Genomic DNA, 22393 nt, shown 5'->3' with positions numbered 1-22393 from the left:
AACCTAACCTATCTTTATAGGTTAGGTTAGGTTAGGTAGCCGAAAAAGTTAGGTTAGGTTAGGTTAGGTAGGTTAGGTAGTCGAAAAACAATTAATTTATGAAAACTTGGCTTACTAGGCAAATTTGGCCTTGCATAGTAGGCTGAGAAGTGAGTTCTGGCTACTAGGTACGACATATATATATATATATATATATATATGTCGTACCTAATAGCCAGAACGCACTTCTCAGCCTACTATTCAAGGCCCGATTTGCCTAATAAGCCAAGTTTTCATGAATTAATGTTTTTTCGTCTACCTAACCTACCTAACCTAACCTAACCTAGCTTTTTTTGGCTACCTAACCTAACCTTACCTATAAATATAGGTTAGGTTAGGTTAGGTTTGGTTGGTTAGGTTCGGTCATATATCTACGTTAATTTTAACTCCAATAAAAAAAAATTGACCTCATACATAATGAAATGGGTAGCTTTATCATTTCATAAGAAAAAAATTAGAAAAAATATATTAATTCAGGAAAACTTGGCTTATAAGGCAAATCGGGCCTTGAATAGTAGGCCAAAAAGTGAGTTCTGGCTACTAGGTACGACATATAATATATATATATATATATATATATATGTCGTACCTAGTAGCCAGAACGCACTTCTCAGCCTACTATGCAAGGCCCGATTTGCCTAATAAGCCAAGTTTTCATTAAATATTTGTTTTTCGACTACCTAACCTACCTAACCTAACCTAACCTAACTTTTTCTGCTACCTAACCTAACCTAACCTATAAAGATAGGTTAGGTTAGGTTAGGTAGGGTTGGTTAGGTTCGGTCATATATCTACGTTAATTTTAACTCCAATAAAAAAAATTGACCTCATACATAATGAAATGGGTAGCTTTATCATTTCATAAGAAAAAAATTAGAGAAAATATATTAATTCAGGAAAACTTGGCTTACTAGGCAAATTTGGCCTTGCATAGTAGGCTGAGAAGTGCGTTCTGGCTACTAGGTACGACATATATATATATATATATATATATATATGTAATATATAAATATATATATATATATATATATATATAATATATATATATATATATATATATATATATATATATATATATATATATATATATATATATATCTTGTTCCATTGTCTGTGTAGACATAGAGATTGTCTGGTTTGTCGACTCTAGAACAATCAACATATAATTTTCCACGTGAGAAGCAATCCGTGTCTAGATATAAACTACACAATTCTAAAGATTAGCCCTGAGCTTTGTTAATGGTGATTGCAAACGCCAATCGAATTGGAAATTACAATCTCTTAAATTGATATGGCATATCTGTTGGAATCATTGGAATGCAAGGAATGAGGACATCTTCCCCTTGAAAGGTCCTGTCTGATTGTTGCTTCTATGACGTTGCTGATTAAATTTTTTACTGCAAGGCGCGTGGCGTTGCAAAGTTTTGACTGGTTGATATTTCGCAATAAGATAAATGGCAAGCCGATTTTCAATTGCCATACGCGTGATGGTTTTCCTGGCAGATCGAGTGAATTAAACAATTTTGTTGGATTATTAACTGCTTCATCTGCCTCCACAACAGTTTCGACGTACTTGTATGTGACTGCCTCGCTTTGAATGTTAGACTGAATAATATTGTTAAGGTCGTAGACGTTTTGTTCTTGGCCACAAGAATAGCTCGTTCACTCAGCCAATCGTGATTCTTATAACTGGTTTCAATATTGGGAAATACTTTTTCAACCAATTCTTGTTTTGACGTCACTAAATTGCATAAGTTATGAGGCAATGAAATTCGTCCTGAGGTCAGATCTACCGGCCGGTTTACGTTCCAAATTTCTACAAACTTATGTGAGAATATCTCAGCTGATGGATCGTTTTGCAGTAGCTCCATAACTACACGCATATTTGTAGTTAATTTAAATGTGTTTACGTGGAGGCACAAAGTAGAGGATTTCAGGCAAGCATTTATTACGTCCGCTGGTGTCGATCGAGGAATTACAGGTAAAGTTTGCTTGAAATTTCCTGCAAGCAATATTAATGCATTCCCAAATGGTCTGATGTTTCCACGCAACTCTTGCAATGATCGATCAAGAGCCTCGGACGATTTTTTATGGGCCATTGTGCATTCATCCCAAACAATAAGTGTGCATTTCTGCAATACTTTCCCATGCCGGATGCATTAGAAATGTTGCACGTGGGAGTATCAATGAAATGCATGTTCAATGGCGATTTCTAAGTCGAAGTAGCAGTTCTTCCATCTGGTAGCAATGTTGCAGCAATTCCGGGCGATGCAAGAGCTAAGGTTATGCCATTTTTGGATCGAAATGCAGCCAGAATCAATCCAATTAGGAAGGTTTTACCAGTTCCTCCTGGCGCATCAAAGAAGATTTCTCCAAGCCCGTTATTGACAGTTGGAATTATTTGATTGTTAATGTCTTTTCGCTCAAGCGTTAGCCTAGGAATATTTGATTAAACATACGAAAACAGATCACCCGGGTTGTACATTTGTTCACGACCAAATTCTACATCGATTGAAATAGCAGCAGATCGATTCGATGATAGTATTTTCAATTGATTGAGAACTTTGTTCGTGATTTCTAAGCACAAGTCTTCAATCATTATCAAGGCTTCGTTGTAGATTTTTTCTGTAAAATCCTTGTTCCTATTTGAGTTTTCTTTGTGAATTCAATGGATAATATCTACAGCCATGTGCGATTTATAATTATCCCATAACTTTGTTGGAGTTAACGGATAGCCGGTGGTCAATATGCTTGCAAAAATTGCATGAATTTGATTTGGATATGACGTGTTGGATGCGTCATTAATGCATACATCCCAATGCCGATTGTTGTCCAATAAATTCAGAGCGTGACATGCACTACGGGAAGTGGCATGTTGACAAATCATGCCACTTGACAAATCTCAATTGACGCCGTTAACAAATCTCAATTGCTGGAAAGACGTTGGATCGGGCACATTTACAAACAGCATGCGAAGAAAGAAGCATTCATCCTGATTAGGATGCACGGTGTACAGTCTGCCAATCGTAGTTTATTTGAATATGCCAAGTTGTCGGAAAACCCTACACCATTTAATAATATCAATTCAACAGGCAGATAGTATTGCTGCCATTGTATACACAAGTTAACCCATAGAAAATGTAGCATATAGTGGAATTTTCCGTCAATAGAAAATGGGATATCATTGCCACATACTATTATAAATTCACCAACTATTCTGTTGGGAATTGTTCTTAAATACATTGTCCTTTGGACTTTTTACCATCATAAAAACATCTCATTTGAATTAACCTAATTATCAGTATCAAAATAAAGTAAATGTGACTCTTCTATCAGTTACTGACATCTCTACAAAGTGAGGGAGGCGTCAGTGAGGAGGAAGAGGTCAGCCATTGTTGTTAGATGAGAGTCGTGGGGCAAATTCAGCTACTATAAATTATTTTGGACGAAGTGTTATGGAGACCAAAGTTCTGTCATCATCAACACGCTGTCAACAATCACAAGGGAAGTGTTTTTCCGAAACCCGTTTATCTAATCATTTTTGGCCATTAATGTTAGGTAGATATTGGGCGAACTGGTGAGAACACAAATAATCGACTCAAAAAAGGTAATTAAGCCTTGGTCCTTATGAATCATTATACAGTGTTTTCTCTGATATACCTGTCATATATTAGGATTCTGGCTTTACAGATAGCGCCCTTTGACAAGTCAAGAAGAGGAAGCAATCAGTTACCATTGTGATGGAAGCTAGCCTCAATGGAGGATAATTTGGTGTCTGCATCCTAGTTATACCTGGTGGACTAAGCCTGCTGTGCAATAAGATAAGGAACCTCCTCAATGTATACTAATATATGTAGTTTAATACTGTAGTTTGATTGGCTGCATATATATAAATATATATATAAATATATATATAAAATATAATATATTATATATATATATATATATATATATATATATATATATATATATATGTCGTACCTAGTAGCCAGAACTCACTTCTCAGCCTACTATTCAAGGCCCGATTTGCCTAATAAGCCAAGTTTTCCTGAATTAATATATTTACTATAATTTTTTTCTTATGAAATGATAAAGCAACCCTTTTCTCTATGTATGAGGTCAATTTTTTTTATTGGAGTTAAAATTAACGTAGATATATGACCGAACCTAACCAACCCTACCTAACCTAACCTAACCTATATTTATTGGTAAGGTTAGGTTAGGTAGCCAAAAAAAGCTAGGTTAGGTTAGGTTAGGTAGGTTAGGTAGACGAAAAAACATTAATTCATGAAAACTTGGCTTATTAGGCAAATCGGGCCTTGAATAGTAGGCTGAGAAGTGCGTTCTGGCTATTAGGTTCGACATATATATATATATATATATATATATATATATATATATATATATATATATATATATATATATATATATATATATATATATATATATATGACAATGTCAGACCACGGAGTAAAAATGAAACAGGAATTTCCTTAAGTACTTTCGTATATTAATACATCTTCAGAAGGAGTTGACTCCTTCTGAAGATGTATTAATATACGAAAGTACTTAAGGAAATTCCTGTTTCATTTTTCCTCCGTGGTCTGACATTGTCACATTTTTAATCACGTGTTTATTTTCGTGATATACACACACACATATATATATATATATATATATATATATATATATATATATATATATATATATATATATATATATATATATATATATATATATATATATATACATATATATATGCAGAATAACCACATGTGAAAAATAGAAAATGCTTAACGCGTTTTCGGCTAATTCGCCTTCATCAGAGCAAAGTAGAACCTACTTTGATTCTACTTTGCTCTGATGAAGGCGAATTAGCCGAAAACGCGTTAAGCATTTTCTATTTTTCACATGTGGTTATTCTGCATACTTGGATCAGTGTTTTTGTGATCATTGCTGCATACATATATATATATATATATATATATATATATATATATATATATATATATATATATATATATATATATATATATTATTAAATATGACCGAAAAAGTAAGATTAATAATTCTAACACGAATTTTCTCAATCTTTCGTACATTTCTTTTCACTGCTGGTGGTAATTCAAAAATCAATTCTCCAAAATTTATTTTTATTTCTAGTCTGACGCGACACTTGAGCGCGTTTCATAAAACTTATTACATTTTCAAAGACTTTAGTTTACACATACACAACTGAATAGAACTTACACATCTCCGATTTGTTTATATCTACATTTGAGTGAGGTGGATGGGGTGAGGTGGTATTAATAGGGTATTAAATTCATCAACGCAAGACAGAACACGAAACAATGGGTATTGAGATGAAGTGATTGTAGAAAGCCTATTGGTCCATATTTCTTGATGCTTCTATATTGGAGCGGAGTCTTGAGATGGGTAGAATATAGTGTGCATTAATTGGCTGTTGATTGCTGGTGTTGACTTCTTAATGTGTAGTGCCTCGCAAACGTCAAGCCGTCTGCTATAGCTGTATCTATCGATGATTTCTGTGTTGTTTACTAGGATTTCTCTGGCGATGGTTTGGTTGTGGGAAGAGATTATATGTTCCTTAATGGAGCCCTGTTGCTTATGCATCGTTAAACGCCTAGAAAGAGATGTTGTTGTCTTGCCTATATACTGGGTTTTTTGCCGAATTGAAAGCAAAGGTCAACAAACTGATCGAAACTGTGAACGCCAAGAAATCAGGACTCCACCTGCCAAAAATTATTGGGGAATATAAACCTGGATATGCTTATGGAAATGTCAAGACACACAAGCCTGGAAACCCACTTCGGCCAATCATTAGCCAGATACCCACACCCACGTACAGACTGGCGAAGCGACTCAACGGCCTGCTGACTCCTTATGTCCCTTGCGCCTTCAGCCTGAAGTCTCCAAAGGAATTTGTTGACTTACTGCGGGGCAAACGGGCCACAGGGATAAGAGCCTCGTTGGACATAGAATCACTGTTCACCAACGTACCTGTGGACGAAACAATCGGGATGATAGCCGACAGAGTGTATCGTGTTCCAGCCTGTACTCCTCTTGACATACCAGAAAATATTCTAAGGAAACTAATATAAACTTAGAAAATATTCTAAGGAAAGCTTGTACTAAAGAGGCACCCTTCTTGAGCCCGGATGGGCACATGCATAAGCAAGTAGATGGGGTCGCCATGGGTTCTCCCCTAGGTGTCCTGTTTGCAAACTTCTACATGGGTACCATCGAGCAAAAAGTCTTAGTCGACATGAACTTGAAACCGGCCATATACTGCAGGTATGTTGACGACATTTTTACACAGGTACCTGATATCAGACATCTGCAGGAGCTGGAGGAGGCATTTGAGCAGAGTTCCGTGCTGCGTTTCACTTACGAGATCGAAAAGGATGGGAAGCTGCCCTTTCTAGATGTAACAGTCATGGAAAAGAGCGGAGGTTTCCACACTGCAGTCTACACTAAGGAAACGAACATAGGAATGTGCCTAAATGCCAACAGCGACTGCCCAGACAGGTACAAGAAGAGTGTTGTTAATGCATATGTCGACCGTGCTCTCAGCCTCAGCTGAGAATGGAAGCAAGTCGACGAAGAACTCTGTAGGGTAAGGCAGGTCCTAGTCAACAACGGCTTCTCCAATGGTTTCGTCGAAGACATCATAAGAAGGAAAGTGAAACGCCATGCAACCTCTGAAGAGACAACTAACACAACACCTATACCCCCTATTAGACTATTTTACAGGAACTTCTTTTCCACAGCTCATAAAACGGAGGAAAGGGTCCTGAAAGATATTGTTAATAGAAACGTTATCCCTACAGACAAAAATCAGAGGATACAACTGACGATTTACTATAAAACCAGAAAAACAGCCAGCCTACTCATGAGAAACTCTCCAGACACAAAGCAAAACGCTTTAAATGAGACCAACGTCGTCTATGCCTTCAAATGCTTTCCTGGGGACTGTAAGCTCCAAAAAACCCAGTATATACGCAAGACAACAACATCTCTTTCTAGGTGTTTAACGATGCATAAGCAACAGGGGCTCCATTAAGGAACATATAATCTCTTCCCACAACCAAACCATCGCCAGAGAAATCCTAGTAAACAACACAGAATTCATCGATAGATACAGCGATAGCAGACGGCTTGACGTTTGCGAGGTACTACACATTAAGAAGTCAACACCAGCAATCAACAGCCAATTAATGCACAACTATATTCTACCCACCTCAAGACTCCGCTCCAATATAGAAGCATCAAGAAATATGGACCAATAGGCTTTCTACAATCACTTCCATTCAATACCCATTGTTTCGTGTTCTGTCTTGTGTTGATGAATTTAATACCCTATTAATACCACCTCACCCCATCCACCTCACTCAAATGTAGATATAAACAAATCGGAGATGTGTAAGTTCTATTCAGTTGTGTATGTGTAAACTAAAGTCTTTGAAAATGTAATAAGTTTTACGAAACTCGCTCAAGTGTCGCGTCAGACTAGAAATAAAAATGAATTTTGGAGAATTGATTTTTGAATTACCACCAGCAGTGAAAAGAAATGTACGAAAGATTGAGAAAATTCGTGTTAGAATTATTAATCTTACTTTTTCGTTCATATTTAAAAATATATGTCTACAGGAAAGACTGCTACCAAAATATACTAATATATATATATATATATATATATATATATATATATTATATATATATATAATATATATATATATATATATAAATGTAATATAAACCCCCCTAATGTGTAAGGATCGATTTGTGAGATTATTGCAAAAATACACACCACTTAACATCATACCAATTGATATCGAAATATATAAATTAACGTAAATATAAATAACATATAAATTCATATAAATTAAATAAATATAAATCTCACTGGTCGGTACCCCACATTAATTGGTCATCTTCGAACCGGATGACAGATTATTTGGTCATCTTAGTACCGGATGCACCAGTTAACCAGTGGATTCATTAAATACACTGGTACTAGTGCAGTGCGATTTATACAATAACAATACTTAGCCAGTCGAAGACCGGCAGCATAGCCTCCCTCAAGCGAGCTCAGGAATCCCTCAGCCCAGTTCAGCGGTTTCATGGTCACCCACCGATTTGGTGGCGTGTTATTTCTGTGAAGTGACAGCGCTTATTTTGAAGCCAGCCAAATTAGTGGCTGTGTCCTCAAAAGATTGTTCACGGATTTCGTGGTGTTAAATTTCGTGAGAGATTATCCACGAATTCTGTGGAGTTAATTTCGCGAGGTCACTAATAATATTTAATACTTCTTGATATTATTAGCAGTTTCATAGAGGCACAGAGGCTATTATAAATAATTATGTATATTATTTCTCCAAAATAGAGAATTATTTAATATATATTGCACTAGTTCTCAATACAATATTTACGAATTGCCAACCCACGACAGGGTAGGATATTACCATTGACTAGTTGAACTATTTATTGTTCATCCTAGTCCCATTATTATCATAGTCTAGTTGTACTATATTGAACAACCTAGCACCATTAATGAATGGTGCAGACCCTATTTTGGGTGTAATTGTTACCAGCTCGAGTTGAGTTGTGTACATATAATAATTTACTTATGATCATTATACCTTTGAGTGATTAATTAGTGTCTATACCATCCTAGGGTGATAATCGAGGAGCTGGCCTAAAGGTACTTCCAGTGACACTGGTTTATCACTCAAATCATTAGTGTGTATGATTGTATATATATAATGTGTATTAATTTTAAGTGCTAACCTCTAGTAGAGGTAAGATTATCGCCTAGTGAGTGCAGAATTTTACCCTAGGCTTCCATCAGTACTTGCTCACAATTTATGAGCTAGTACTATCCAATTACCAAGTCACCATGACTAATCCACAGAAAGCAAAGCGTGCTTTAGTAGCACGTAAACGTCAACTGACAAGAGATCTCGACCAATATGAACAGTTGTTATATGAGCCTGTAATTAATTATCGTCGGTTGAAAATACCACTATTACAGATTCAAACCCAATTGCATATATTGAAAGCAAATAGGAAATCTTACCAAAATCAGGTCCACGACGACGACGACATAGTAGTTGAAGATGAGGAACCATTCCTGTCTGACCTATCACAATATGAAGAAGAAACTCAAGCCAGGTTGGAGGAGTACTTACACAGGATAATTGAATCAGAACAAATAGCCAGTACATCAAATAAAGTAGGTAATGTTATAGATGATCTGAATCTTTTTGAGAATAAATGTCAAGCCAGATTAGATCCTTTAATCAACAAGGATAAAGCATCACCCACTACAGCTTCACCCAATATTATACCACCAGAAATTAAGCAGTTCTCAGACAATTTATCCACAGTCTCTGTGGATTCTGAAAACCCAATACCTGAGGCTACTAAGTTAACATGCCTCCATACTGAAATTAGAGGTGAAGCTGAACCAGTAGTAGAAAATGTAAATGAAAATAGCGACAGCACTAATTTCCCAGTCCAGCTTCCTAGGAATAATGCTGGCAATGAGAAAACTGTCATACATCTAGTGCTACAATTGCTGGATTTACCTCAACCTGATCAGACTGCTGACTCATTACAATCCTTCAGCATGGAGTTAGAGTCACTACTAAGAACATTCAGTCTTAAGGTTGATATAACTACTAGTGAATGGATGACCAAAGTAGTCCTTCAACGAAAATTGTCCAGCGATATACTAGATGAATTATATGCACAAGAACATAACACCATCCTGACAGTACAGGACATCACCAAAGGTTTACATTCCAACATAAACAAACGACGAGCAAATGAGGAAGTTAAAGCAAGCCTTCAGAAACAGAAAATAAGAGTCAATTAAAGGGTAAAACAACTACCCCAAATAAACATCAGTCAATTACACTCACATCAAGTTGAAGAAAATCTGACAATGCAGCAGAATCCTCCAAGCCTACTGTTACTAGTTCACCCAAGCCGGTAACTTCCAAACATGCAGTAGGCTGGGGGACATGTATGTTCTGCTAAAAGAAACATTCAACATACCGTTGTGCTAATTATCCAGACAGAGACACTCGTATTAAGCGATTCTAGGAATTAGGGAGATGTTCAAGGTGTCTCGAGTCACACAACATAGACTATTGTGATACCCAATTCAACACCTGCAACAGGTGTAGAAGAGGTAGGCACCATGCAGCACTGTGTAAACATACGAAATTAACGTATTCAAGGCCCAAGGTGGAAGATAGCATTCCCACCACAGTACAGTACTGCAAGGTGCAACAAGCAAAGAGTGTCCAATCGGCAAAGTCTAAAGGTAATACGACTTTGCCTACTGCCCAAATTACCATCCAGAATAAGAGGGCCACGGTCCATACCCGTGGGTTGTTTGACCAAGGGTCCCAGAGAACATATGTCACTAAAAAGTTGGCAGATGAACTTCAATTAAAGCCTGTAGCCAAGACGACAATCTCAGGGTTTCTAACAGATGCAGGACCTCAAGTCTACCAGGTGGTACGTTTAGGCAGGTACGTCTGTCAAGTACAAGCCATTGTGGTGGACAAAATACCAGTAGACCTACAAGTTCAAGGTCTGAGAGCAACAGCCAAATTCCTGAGAAAAAGAGGAATAAAATTGGCAGATAATATTATGTCTGATCACCTCACCTGACTTCGGTCTCCTTGAAGGTACAGACTACTACCATCGATTCATCGGTAGCCCTACTAAATATCAGGGCATAACCATGCTAAATTCTGCAGGAGGCAAATTACTCTCAGGCCCAGTATTAAGCCTGAGGAGACCTATGCCTGCAGATAAACAATACCAGTAGAAATCTAAATTTGTCAGCTGATTATATTTCTCCAGTAGCATTATACTAAGGAGATTACAGCTGTGTATAGCAACAGAGGTTGATGTTAATATCATCATTTAAAGCTGAAGATGAGTTCATGAGGCCTCTGTGGCATATCAGTGAACAATAGCCTAAACAGCTACAAGTCGCTGCGACCAATGTCACTGAACCCACTGCAGTCTCAGAACCCATACTTGACTTTAACGGTGAGCTTTTCAATCTTCTGAATGAGAAGACAAGCTTCAAGTTATATTTAATGTCACTGATCTCACTGCAGTCCCTGAATTATACTTGACTGTAGTACTTGATCACATTCAGTCCTCTGGGTTAAATAATATGTAATTAGGCTTGAGTTTTAGCCTCTCAAGAGTTAACAGAGAAATGAAATCGCATTAGACTTCTAACCCCTGCATCTCTAGTACGGGACATCCGTCCTGTACGAACAGATGCACAAATGTGTGATTACTAACTACTAACATCAAATTAATTTATTAATTCGAAGGGGGAGTATTGGTGTTCGTCTGTTCTAAATAGGACTGTGACCCGTGTGCAGCCCCCCGGGGAATTATGTCGGAAAACCCGACACCATTTAATAATATCAGTTCAACAGGCAGATAATATTGTTACCATTGTATACACAACTTAACCCATAGAAAATGTAGCTTGTACTGGAATTTTCCATCAATAGAAAACGGGATATCATTGCCACATACTATTATAAATTCACCAACTATTCTGTTGGGAATTATTCCTAAATACATTAGTCTTTGGACTGTTTACCATCATAAAAACATCTCATTTGAATTAACTTAAATTATCAGTATCAAAATAAAGTAAATGTGACCCTTCTATCAGTTACTGACATCTCTACAAAGTGAGGGAGGTGTCAGTGAGGAGGAAGAGGTCAGCCATTGTTGTTAGACGAGAGTCGTGGGGCAAATTCAGCTCCTATAAATTCTCTTGGACGAAGTGTTATGGAGACCAAAGTTCTGCCATCATCAACACGCTGTCAACAATCACAAGGGAAGTGTTTTTCCGAAACCCGTTTATCTAATCATTTTGGGCCATTAATGTTAGGTAGATATTGGGCGAACCGGTGAGAAAACAAATGATCGACTCAAGAAAGGTAATTAAGCCTTGGTCCTTATGATTCATTATACAGTGTTTTTCCTGATATAGCCGTCATATATTAGGATTCTCGCTTTACAGCTTGCGCCCTTTGACAAGTCAAGAAGAGGAAGCAAGCTTGGTATATCAGTTACCATGGTGATGGAAGCTAGCCTCAATGGAGGGTAATTTGGTGTCTACATCCTAGTAATACCTGGTGGACTAAGCCTGCTGTGGAATAAGATAAGGAACCTCCTCAATGTATACTAATATATGTAGTTTAATACTGTAGTTTGATTGGCTGCATATATATAATTGTAATATAACCCCCTCCCCCCTAATGTGTAAGGATCGATTTGTGAGATTATTGCAGAAATACAGTCCACGTAACATCATTCCAATTGCTATCGAAATATATAAATTAACGTAAGTATAAATTCATATAAATTAAATATATATCTCACAGGTCGGTACCCACACAAGTTATCCGACGACTTGCTCTCCTCGTTTGCGTCGTTCAAATGATTTTCTACTGCCATTTCATGTGTAATACGTAGGCCCTTCCGAATACAGCATTGTTTTCGCAAACTCGTCATTTTGACATAATGTGAAGAAAGCAGTTAACGCTGTAGCTGTGGAATATAAGCCTGGATACGCATATGGAAATGTCAAGAGACTTAAGCCTGGAAACCCACTTCGGCCAATCATCTTCGGCCGTACCCGCATTGAACAACACCTCGACATCCTCACAGACCGACATCACCTCAGCAGTGAAACAAGGATTATCAAGAAACTAACAACATTATATGGAGGACCTATGGCAATTCCACGACCAAGAGATGGCTTCCTGAACCTTGCAGGAATTAACCTCACTGAGGACCAAGTCACTCTCCTAAATCTGGGCATAAACTGTCATGTTATGTCCAGACCGAGTGAGATGGCCCGGAAAGTAGAGTTCGAAATTCTGTTGGACGACATTCGACCTCGAGACACAAAAGAAGGTCACTACCAAAGATACCTTACAAGCAGAACTTATTGCAGAAGGAGGAAAGAATCGAGGCAATTACAGAAGCACCATACAGTCCCCCGAGCTCAAAGCGGCAGCTAAAAGACTTCGTGAGAACAAGGAGATAGTTGTCAGGAGAGGTGACAAGTCGCCAATATATGTCATTCTTAAAAAAGACGAATATCTGGCGAAAATGAACATCATACTCTCTGACCAAACTAAGTTCCAAAGGGTAACGAAGGACACTACAGCCGAATTAAAAGCAAAGGTCAACAAACTGATCGAAACTGTGAACGCCAAGAAATCCGGACTCCACCTGCCAAAGATCATTGGGGAATATAAACCTGGATATGCGTATGGAAATGTCAAGACACACAAGCCTGGAAACCCACTTCGGCCAATCATTAGCCAGATACCCACACCCACGTACAGACTGGCGAAGCGACTCAACGGCCTGCTGACTCCTTATGTTCCTTGCGCCTTCAGCCTGAAGTCTCCAAAGGAATTTGTTGACTTACTGCGGGGCACACGGGCCACAGGGATAAGAGCCTCGTTGGACGTAGAATCGCTGTTTACCAACGTACCTGTGGATGAAACAATCGGGATGATAGCCGACAGAGTGTATCGTGATCCAGCCTGTACTCCTCTTGACATACCAGAAAACATTCTAAGGGAATTACTCCAAGCTTGTACTAAAGAGGCACCCTTCTTGAGCCCGGATGGGCACATGTATAAGCAAGTAGATGGGGTCGCCATGGGTTTTCCCCTAGGTGTCCTGTTTGCGAACTTCTACATGGGTACCATCGAACAAAAGGTCTTAGTCGACATGAACTTGAAACCGGCCATATACTGCAGGTGTGTTGATGACATTTTTACACAGGTACCTGATGTCAGACATCTGCAGGAGCTGAAGGAGGCATAAGAGCGGAATTCTGTGTTGCGTTTCACTTACGAGATGGAGAAGGATGGGAAGCTGCCCTTTCTAAATGTAACAGTCATGGAAAGGAGCGGAGGTTTCCACACTGCAGTCTACACTAAGGAAACAACCATAGGAATGTGCCTCAATGCCAACTATGACTGCCCAGACAGGTACAAGAGGAGTGTTGTTAACGCTTATGTCGATCGTGCTCTCAGCCACAGCTCAGGATGGAAGCAAGTCGATGAAGAACTCTGTAGGGTAAGGCAGGTCCTAGTCAACAATGGCTTCTCCAATGGTTTCGTTGAAGACATCATAAGAAGGAAGGTGAAACGCCATGCAAGCTCTGAAGAGACAACTAACACAACACCTGTACCCCCTATTAGACTATTTTACAGGAACTTCTTTTCCACAGCTCATAAAACGGAGGAAAAGGTCCTGAAAGATATTGTTAATAGAAACGTTATCCCTATAGACAAAAATCAGAAGATACAATCGACGATCTACTATAAAACCAAGAAAACGGCCAACCTACTCATGAGAAACTCTCCAGACACAAAGCAGAACGCTTTAAAAGAGACCAATGTCGTCTATGCCTTCAAATGCCCACTTGGGGACTGTAAGCCTCAAAGAATTCAGTATATAGGCAAGACAACAACATCTCTTTCCAGGCGATATAGGCAAGACAACAACATCTCTTTCCAGGCGATATAGGCAAGACAACAACATCTCTTTCCAGGCGATTAACGATGCATAAGCAACAGGGCTTCATTAAGGAACATTTAATCTCCTCCCATAACTAGACTATCACCAGAGAAGTATTAACAAAAAACACGGAAATCATCGATAGATACAGCGATAGCAGGCGGCTTGATATCTGCGAGGCACTACACATTAAGAAGTCGACACCAGCAATCAACATCCAATTAATGCACAACTATATTCTACCCACTTCAAGACTCCGCACCAATATAAAAGCATCAAGAAATATGGGCCAATAGGCCCTTTGCAGTTACTTCCATTCTTCCCTTTAACCTACAAAATATTATACCCATTGTTTCGTGTTCTGTCTTGTGTTGAAAGTTTGTTTCCACCTCATCCAAAACTGTTGCAACATATCACCTCACCCAAATGCAGGTATAAAATCGAAGCTGTTTAAACTCTGTTTAGTTATAGTTGTGTGTGTGTAAACTAAAGTCTTTGAAAATGTAATAAGTTATTACGAAACGCGTTTAAGTGTCACGTCAGACTAGAAATAAAAAAGAATTTTGGAGAATTGATTTTTCAGTTACCATCAACAGTGAAAGGAAATATAAGAAATATTGAGAAAATTCGTGTTAGAATTATTATTCGTTATTCGTTATTCGTGGTATCTTACTTCTTCTTACATTATTAATTTTACAACAGAATTTATGTTGCGAAATTCTACATTTCAAATCTTTAGATGTTTGCCCAACATAGAACTTATTACAGTCTTTACAAGGTATTTTATAAATGATGTTACAAGGTATTTTATAAATGTAAAGACTGTAATAAGTTCTATGTTTGGCAAACATCTAAAGATTTGAAATGTAGAATTTCGCAACATAAATACTCTGTAAGACATGGCCAATTGTCTAATGCTTTGTTTGTTTATCTGTCAGAAGATTCTCACCAAATTGATTGGGAGGTGGCTTCTTCAATAACAAATTGTAAAAGCACCTATAACAGAAACATAATTGAATCTGCTTTGTTACAGATCATAAAAGAAAGTAATTTGAACATTAGCAGTGGTCTATATAACTTAGATCCATTTTTAATAGATCAATTAAAGGGCGATTTCAGTAGAATCATTGGATCCTACACATTTGTCTCACTAATTCATTGTATATATTTACTATTTTATGCTATAATTATCTATGTGTTGGCCTGTGTGTGGTTGCTGCATCAGATGGGCCAATGGGCTGCATCAGATGGGCCAATAGGCCGTCTGCAGTGTCCACGTATTGTACCTCACCTTACCCCACCATTCTCTCCTGTCTGTTTATGTCCAGTACTCGATCTGTAAAACTACTCCTTCTGAAGATGTATTAATATACGAAAGTACTTAAGGAAATTCCTGTTTCATTTTTCCTCCGTGGTCTGACATTGTCACATTTTTAATCACGTGTTTATTTTCGTGACACACACACACACACACACACACACACACACACACACACACACACACACACACACACACACACACACACACACACACACACACACACACACACACACACACACACACACACACACACACACACACACACACACACACACACACACACACACACACACACACACACACACACATATATATATATATATATATATATATATATATATATATATATATATATATATATATATAGGGGGGTACCACCTCTGGTGTAATTATAGGGACCCACAGCTTCAAAAAAGGGAACATAGAGCATTCAGGGAAAAACTTGCCATTTAACTCTGAATACGTAAGAGTGTTCGCTTCTCCTACCACCCCCCCCTTTTTTATGGTGTACACTTTATTATGCAAGGTTATACAGTTACATATCTGATTTTATACAAAAAATTAACATTAAGAGGACACAAAAAAACGTTTGTTTCCTAGAGGCTGTAGATTTCCTCGAACTCCTCCGACGCCGGGCACGAACCGAGGATGCAGCGAGCATTCCCCCCTCTGGATCGTGACACTGAGGCGCTGAAAGAGAAAACTTGCTGCTCTAGGGTCTCTTGTGGTGTCAATGAGCTTGGAACCAAGATCCTTAAATTAAGAAACCTTCTTGCACTCTCTCCCCATGGGCCTAGGGTCTCAGACCCTATTGGAACGAAGTTGTACCGATGATCTAATTGTCTGTACTTGGCTGACTTGTCTCTTTCTCTGCGTGTCGCCGCGGCTCCTGCTGTGCCGGCAGAGAGGGTGATGTATGTCGTTGCCAGGGTGGATACACAAGTATAGTCCCATGCCAACTGTCTGCCACCCTTCCACGGATGCAGTGTGATTCCGTCTGGTCGGCCGGCAAAGCTAACAGAGTCACGGTTCAGTACGTTGCTGGGGTCTCTCTCCACTGGACACTGAGCAGAGGCAAGGCTTCTTTTAATAATGTCATTGACTTCGTCGTGTCTAGTGTGCCAACCACCAGATTTTCCACAGTACAGGCCATGCAATTCATATTCGTCAGCATCTGTCTCGCCACAAATACACCTATGAACAGTGTGGATAGGGGCAGCAAGACGGAGAGTGACTGCAATACAGAGCTCCTGCGGATCAAGACGTGTGCCTGTCGCAGACATAGCGACTGCCAAAAGGAAGTCCCCTGCATGGGGAGCCTGCATAACTGTGAAGCGTGCACGATCACTGGCGGTTGTTGCTGCCTCCAGCAAAGCTGTGGTTTCTTTGTCTACAATGGGGCTGTCCCAACTGGATTGTTTCTTGGCTTTCGGCATGGTTGGTCTGAGTGCTGGGTCTGCCATGGCACCCCATTTCGTGTCGCATTCCGTGTAGTGGGGGTCCTGTATCCCCGCTACATCACTCAGGGTGTCAGGTAGAATTTCCTTAACCAGGTCATCTGATGCTGAGGAGGAAGACAGGAAGGCTGGGACAGCAATTTGGGTGGCGGTGCGGACACCCAAGCCACCGAGCCTAACAGGAAGAGTGGCTTGTTTCCACTGGCATTCGTTGAGGGAGAGGTTAACAACTTTTTCCAGCATGGTCTTCAGTAAGAGGTCATACTCTTCAAGCTTTCGGCTGTCGTAAGACGGGGCGTACCTCAGAAAGTAGATTAGCCTCGAAAGGGATAGGCATTTGGTGAGGAGATAAAAAGCATCGTGGGCACTGATGTCACCTATTCTGTCTTCCATCCTCCTAAGGTCTGCGATTTTCTTGTCAAGGATCTCCTCAATGGCGTTAGACCCGAGGGGGGCTCCAAGGAGGGCGCTGTTCTCGGCCCTAATGACATGGGCTCCAGGCAAGGCAAACCTTATTCTAGCTACGATGTCTGGGTTGGAAGAGACTACTTCACACTTGGAAGGGTTCAGGACGCGACCCAGGCTTACTTCTTGCTCCCTTATTTTCCTGATATCTGCCAAGAGATGGTCTACGGTGCCAGCTATAGTGCCATCATCCAAAAACCAGATGTTGAACTCGCTGGACAAGCTTTCGGTGATTTCTTTTAAGACTTATATATATATATATATGTGTACATATATATATATATATATATATATAATATATATATATATATATATATATATATATATATATATATATATATATATATATATATACACACATATATATATATAAGTCTTAAAAGAAAATATATGTATATATATATATATATATATATTTTAGTATATTTTGGTAGCAGTCTTTCCTGTAGACATATATTATTAAATATGACCGAAAAAGTAAGATTAATAATTCTAACACGAATTTTCTCAATCTTTCGTACATTTCTTTTCACTGTTGGAGGTAAATCAAAAATCAATTCTCCAAAATTCATTTTTATTTCTAGTCTGACGCGACACGATCGCGTTTCGTAAAACTTATTACATTTTCAAAGACTTTAGTTTACAAATACACAACTGAATAGAACTTACGCATCTCCGATTTTATATCTACATTTGAGAGAGGTGGATGGGGTGAGGTGGCATTAATAGGGTATTAATTTCATCAACACAAGACAGAACAAGAGGTGGTATTAATAGGGTATTAATTTCATCAACACAAGACAGAACACGAAACAATGGGTATTGAATAGAAGTGATTGCAGAAAGCCTATTGGTCCATATTTCTTGATGCTTCTATATTGGAGCAGAGTCTTGAGATGGGTAGAATATAGTTGTGCATTAATTGGCTGTTGATTGCTGGTGTTGACTTCTTGATGTGTAGTGCCTCGCAAACGTCAAGCCGCCTGCTATCGCTGTATCTATCGATGATTTCTGTGTTGTTTACTAGGATTTCTCTGGCGATGGTTTGGTTGTGGGAAGAGATTATATGTTCCTTAATGGAGCCCTGTTGCTTATGCATCGTTAAACGCCTAGAAAGAGATGTTGTTGTCTTGCCTATATACTGGGTTTTTTGGAGCTTACAGTCCCCAAGAGTTCATTTGAAGGCATAGACGACGTTAGTCTCTTTTAAAGCGTTCTGTTTTGTGTCTGGAGAGTTTCTCAAGAGTAGGCTGGCCGTTTTTCTGGTTTTATAGGAAATTGTCAGTTGTATCTTCTGATTTTTGTCTGTAGGGATAACGTTTCTATTAACAATATATTTCAGGACCCTTTCCTCCGTTTTATGAGCTGTGGAAAAGAAGTTCCTGTAAAATAGTCTAATAGGGGGTATAGGTGTTGTGTTAGTTGTCTCTTCAGAGGTTGCATGGCGTTTCACTTTCCTTCTTATGATGTCTTCCACGAAACCATTGGAGAAGCCGTTGTTGACAAGGACCTGCCTTACCCTACAGAGTTCTTCGTCGACTTGCTTCCATTCTGAGCTGTGGCTGAGAGCACGGTCGACATATGCGTTAACAACACTCCTCTTGTACCTGTCTGGGCAGTCGCTGTTGGCATTTAGGCACATTCCTATGTTCGTTTCCCTAGTGTAGACTGCAGTGTGGAAACCTCCGCTCTTTTCCGTGACTGTTACATCTAGAAAGGGCAGCTTCCCATCCTTTTCCATCTCGTAAGTGAAACGCAGCACGGAACTCTGCTCAAACGCCTCCTTCAGCTCCTGCAGATGTCTGACATCAGGTACCTGTGTAAAAATGTCGTCAACATACCTGCAGTATATGGCCGGTTTCAAGTTCATGTCGACTAAGACTTTTTGCTCGATGGTACCCATGTAGAAGTTTGCAAACAGGACACCTAGGAGAGAACCCATGGCGACCCCATCTACTTGCTTATACATGTGCCCATCCGGGCTCAAGAAGGGTGCCTCTTTAGAACAAGCTTGGAGTAGTTTCCTCAGAATATTTTCTGGTATGTCAAGAGGAGTACAGGCTGGATCACGATACACTCTGTCGGCTATCATCCCGATTGTCTCGTCCACAGGTACGTTGGTAAACAGCGATTCTACGTCCAACGAGGCTCGTATCCCTGTGGCCCGTGTGCCCCGCAGTAAGTCAACAAATTCCTTTGGAGACTTCAGGCTGAAGGCGCAAGGAACATAAGGAGTCAGCAGGCCGTTGAGTCGCTTCGCCAGTCTGTACGTGGGTGTGGGTATCTGGCTAATGATTGGCCGAAGTGGGTTTCCAGGCTTGTGTGTCTTGACATTTCCATACGCATATCCAGGTTTATATTCCCCAATGATCTTTGGCAGGTGGAGTCCGGATTTCTTGGCGTTCACAGTTTCGATCAGTTTGTTGACCTTTGCTTTTAATTCGGCTGCAGTGTCCTTCGTTACCCTTTGGAACTTAGTTTGGTCAGAGAGTATGATGTTCATTTTCGCCAGATATTCGTCTTTTTTAAGAATGACATATATTGGCGACTTGTCACCTCTCCTGACAACTATCTCCTTGTTCTCACGAAGTCTTTTAGCTGCCGCTTTGAGCTCGGGGGACTGTATGGTGCTTCTGTAATTGCCTCGATTCTTTCCTCCTTCTGCAATAAGTTCTGCTTGTAAGGTATCTTTGGTAGTGACCTTCTTTTGTGTCTCGAGGTCGAATATGTCGTCCAACAGAATTTCCAACTCTACTTTCCGGGCCATCTCACTCGGTCTGGACATAACATGACAGTTTATGCCCAGATTTAGGAGAGTGACTTGGTCCTCAGTGAGGTTAATTCCTGCAAGGTTCAGGAAGCCATCTCTTGGTCGTGGAATTGCCATAGGTCCTCCATATAATGTTGTTAGTTTCTTGATAATCCTTGTTTCAGTGCTGAGGTGATGTCGGTCTGTGAGGATGTCGAGGTGTTGTTCAATGCGGGTACGGATACTTTCGTCGATGTTGCTATTTCTCCATTCGTTTGTAGCATGAAGTAGTTGCGTTTTGTTGTCTTTGATTTCATTCTCTGCCTTGTATATCTGATCACGAATCAGATCCTGGCGATATTTTACCGTGAAGGCTTGATTCCTTGCTGCTGGGTCGTGCGCTTTAATATTAGTATATTTTGGTAGCAGTCTTTCCTGTAGACATATATTATTATATATGACCGAAAAAGTAAGATTAATAATTCTAACACGAATTTTCTCAGTCTTTCGTACATTTCTTTTCACTGTTGGAGGTAAATCAAAAATCAATTCTCCAAAATTCATTTTTATTTCTAGTCTGACGCGACACGAGCGCGTTTCGTAAAACTTATTACATTTTCAAAGACTTTAGTTTACAAATACACAACTGAATAGAACTTACGCATCTCCGATTTTATATCTACATTTGAGAGAGGTGGATGGGGTGAGGTGGCATTAATAGGGTATTAATTTCATCAACACAAGACAGAACAAGAGGTGGTATTAATAGGGTATTAATTTCATCAACACAAGACAGAACACGAAACAATGGGTATTGAATAGAAGTGATTGCAGAAAGCCTATTGGTCCATATTTCTTGATGCTTCTATATTGGAGCGGAGTCTTGAGGTGGGTAGAATATAGTTGTGCATTAATTGGCTGTTGATTGCTGGTGTTGACTTCTTGATGTGTAGTGCCTCGCAAACGTCAAGCCGCCTGCTATCGCTGTATCTATCGATTATTTCTGTGTTGTTTACTAGGATTTCTCTGGCGATGGTTTGGTTGTGGGAAGAGATTATATGTTCCTTAATGGAGCCCTGTTGCTTATGCATCGTTAAACGCCTAGAAAGAGATGTTGTTGTCTTGCCTATATACTGGGTTTTTTGGAGCTTACAGTCCCCAAGAGGGCATTTGAAGGCATAGACGACGTTAGTCTCTTTTAAAGCGTTCTGTTTTGTGTCTGGAGAGTTTCTCATGAGTAGGCTGGCCGTTTTTCTGGTTTTATAGTAAATTGTCAGTTGTATCTTCTGATTTTTGTATGTAGGGATAACGTTTCTATTAACAATATCTTTCAGGACCCTTTCCTCCGTTTGATGAGCTGTGGAAAAGAAGTTCCTGTAAAATAGTCTAATAGGGGGTATAGGTGTTGTGTTAGTTGTCTCTTCAGAGGTTGCATGGCGTTTCACTTTCCTTCTTATGATGTCTTCCACGAAACCATTGGAGAAGCCGTTGTTGACTAGGACCTGCCTTACCCTACAGAGTTCTTCGTCGACTTGCTTCCATTGTGAGCTGTGGCTGAGAGCACGGTCGACATATGCGTTAACAACACTCCTCTTGTACCTGTCTGGGCAGTCGCTGTTGGCATTTAGGCACATTCCTATGTTCGTTTCCTTAGTGTAGACTGCAGTGTGGAAACCTCCGCTCTTTTCCATGACTGTTACATCTAGAAAGGGCAGCTTCCCATCCTTTTCCATCTCGTAA

General features: G+C 39.4%; 1 protein-coding gene across 1 annotated transcript in view; it reads right to left on the bottom strand.

Annotated features, from left to right (window-relative positions):
- The window catches only part of LOC123756213 (uncharacterized), a 197747-nt gene extending 180482 nt beyond the window's left edge, over positions 1–17265 (bottom strand). Inside the window, exon 1 of the mRNA XM_069336657.1 lies at positions 17020–17265. Within this exon, the coding sequence (XP_069192758.1) occupies positions 17020–17265 (246 nt within the window). The remainder of the gene's footprint in view (positions 1–17019) is intronic.
- Between the last annotated feature and the right edge of the window lie 5128 nt (positions 17266–22393).

The sequence above is a fragment of the Procambarus clarkii genome, chromosome 36 (genome assembly GCF_040958095.1).
Source record: "Procambarus clarkii isolate CNS0578487 chromosome 36, FALCON_Pclarkii_2.0, whole genome shotgun sequence".
Lineage (NCBI taxonomy): Eukaryota > Metazoa > Arthropoda > Malacostraca > Decapoda > Cambaridae > Procambarus > Procambarus clarkii.
The sequence above is the reverse complement of the archived record's forward strand: the minus strand, read 5'-3'. Positions and strand labels throughout refer to the sequence as shown.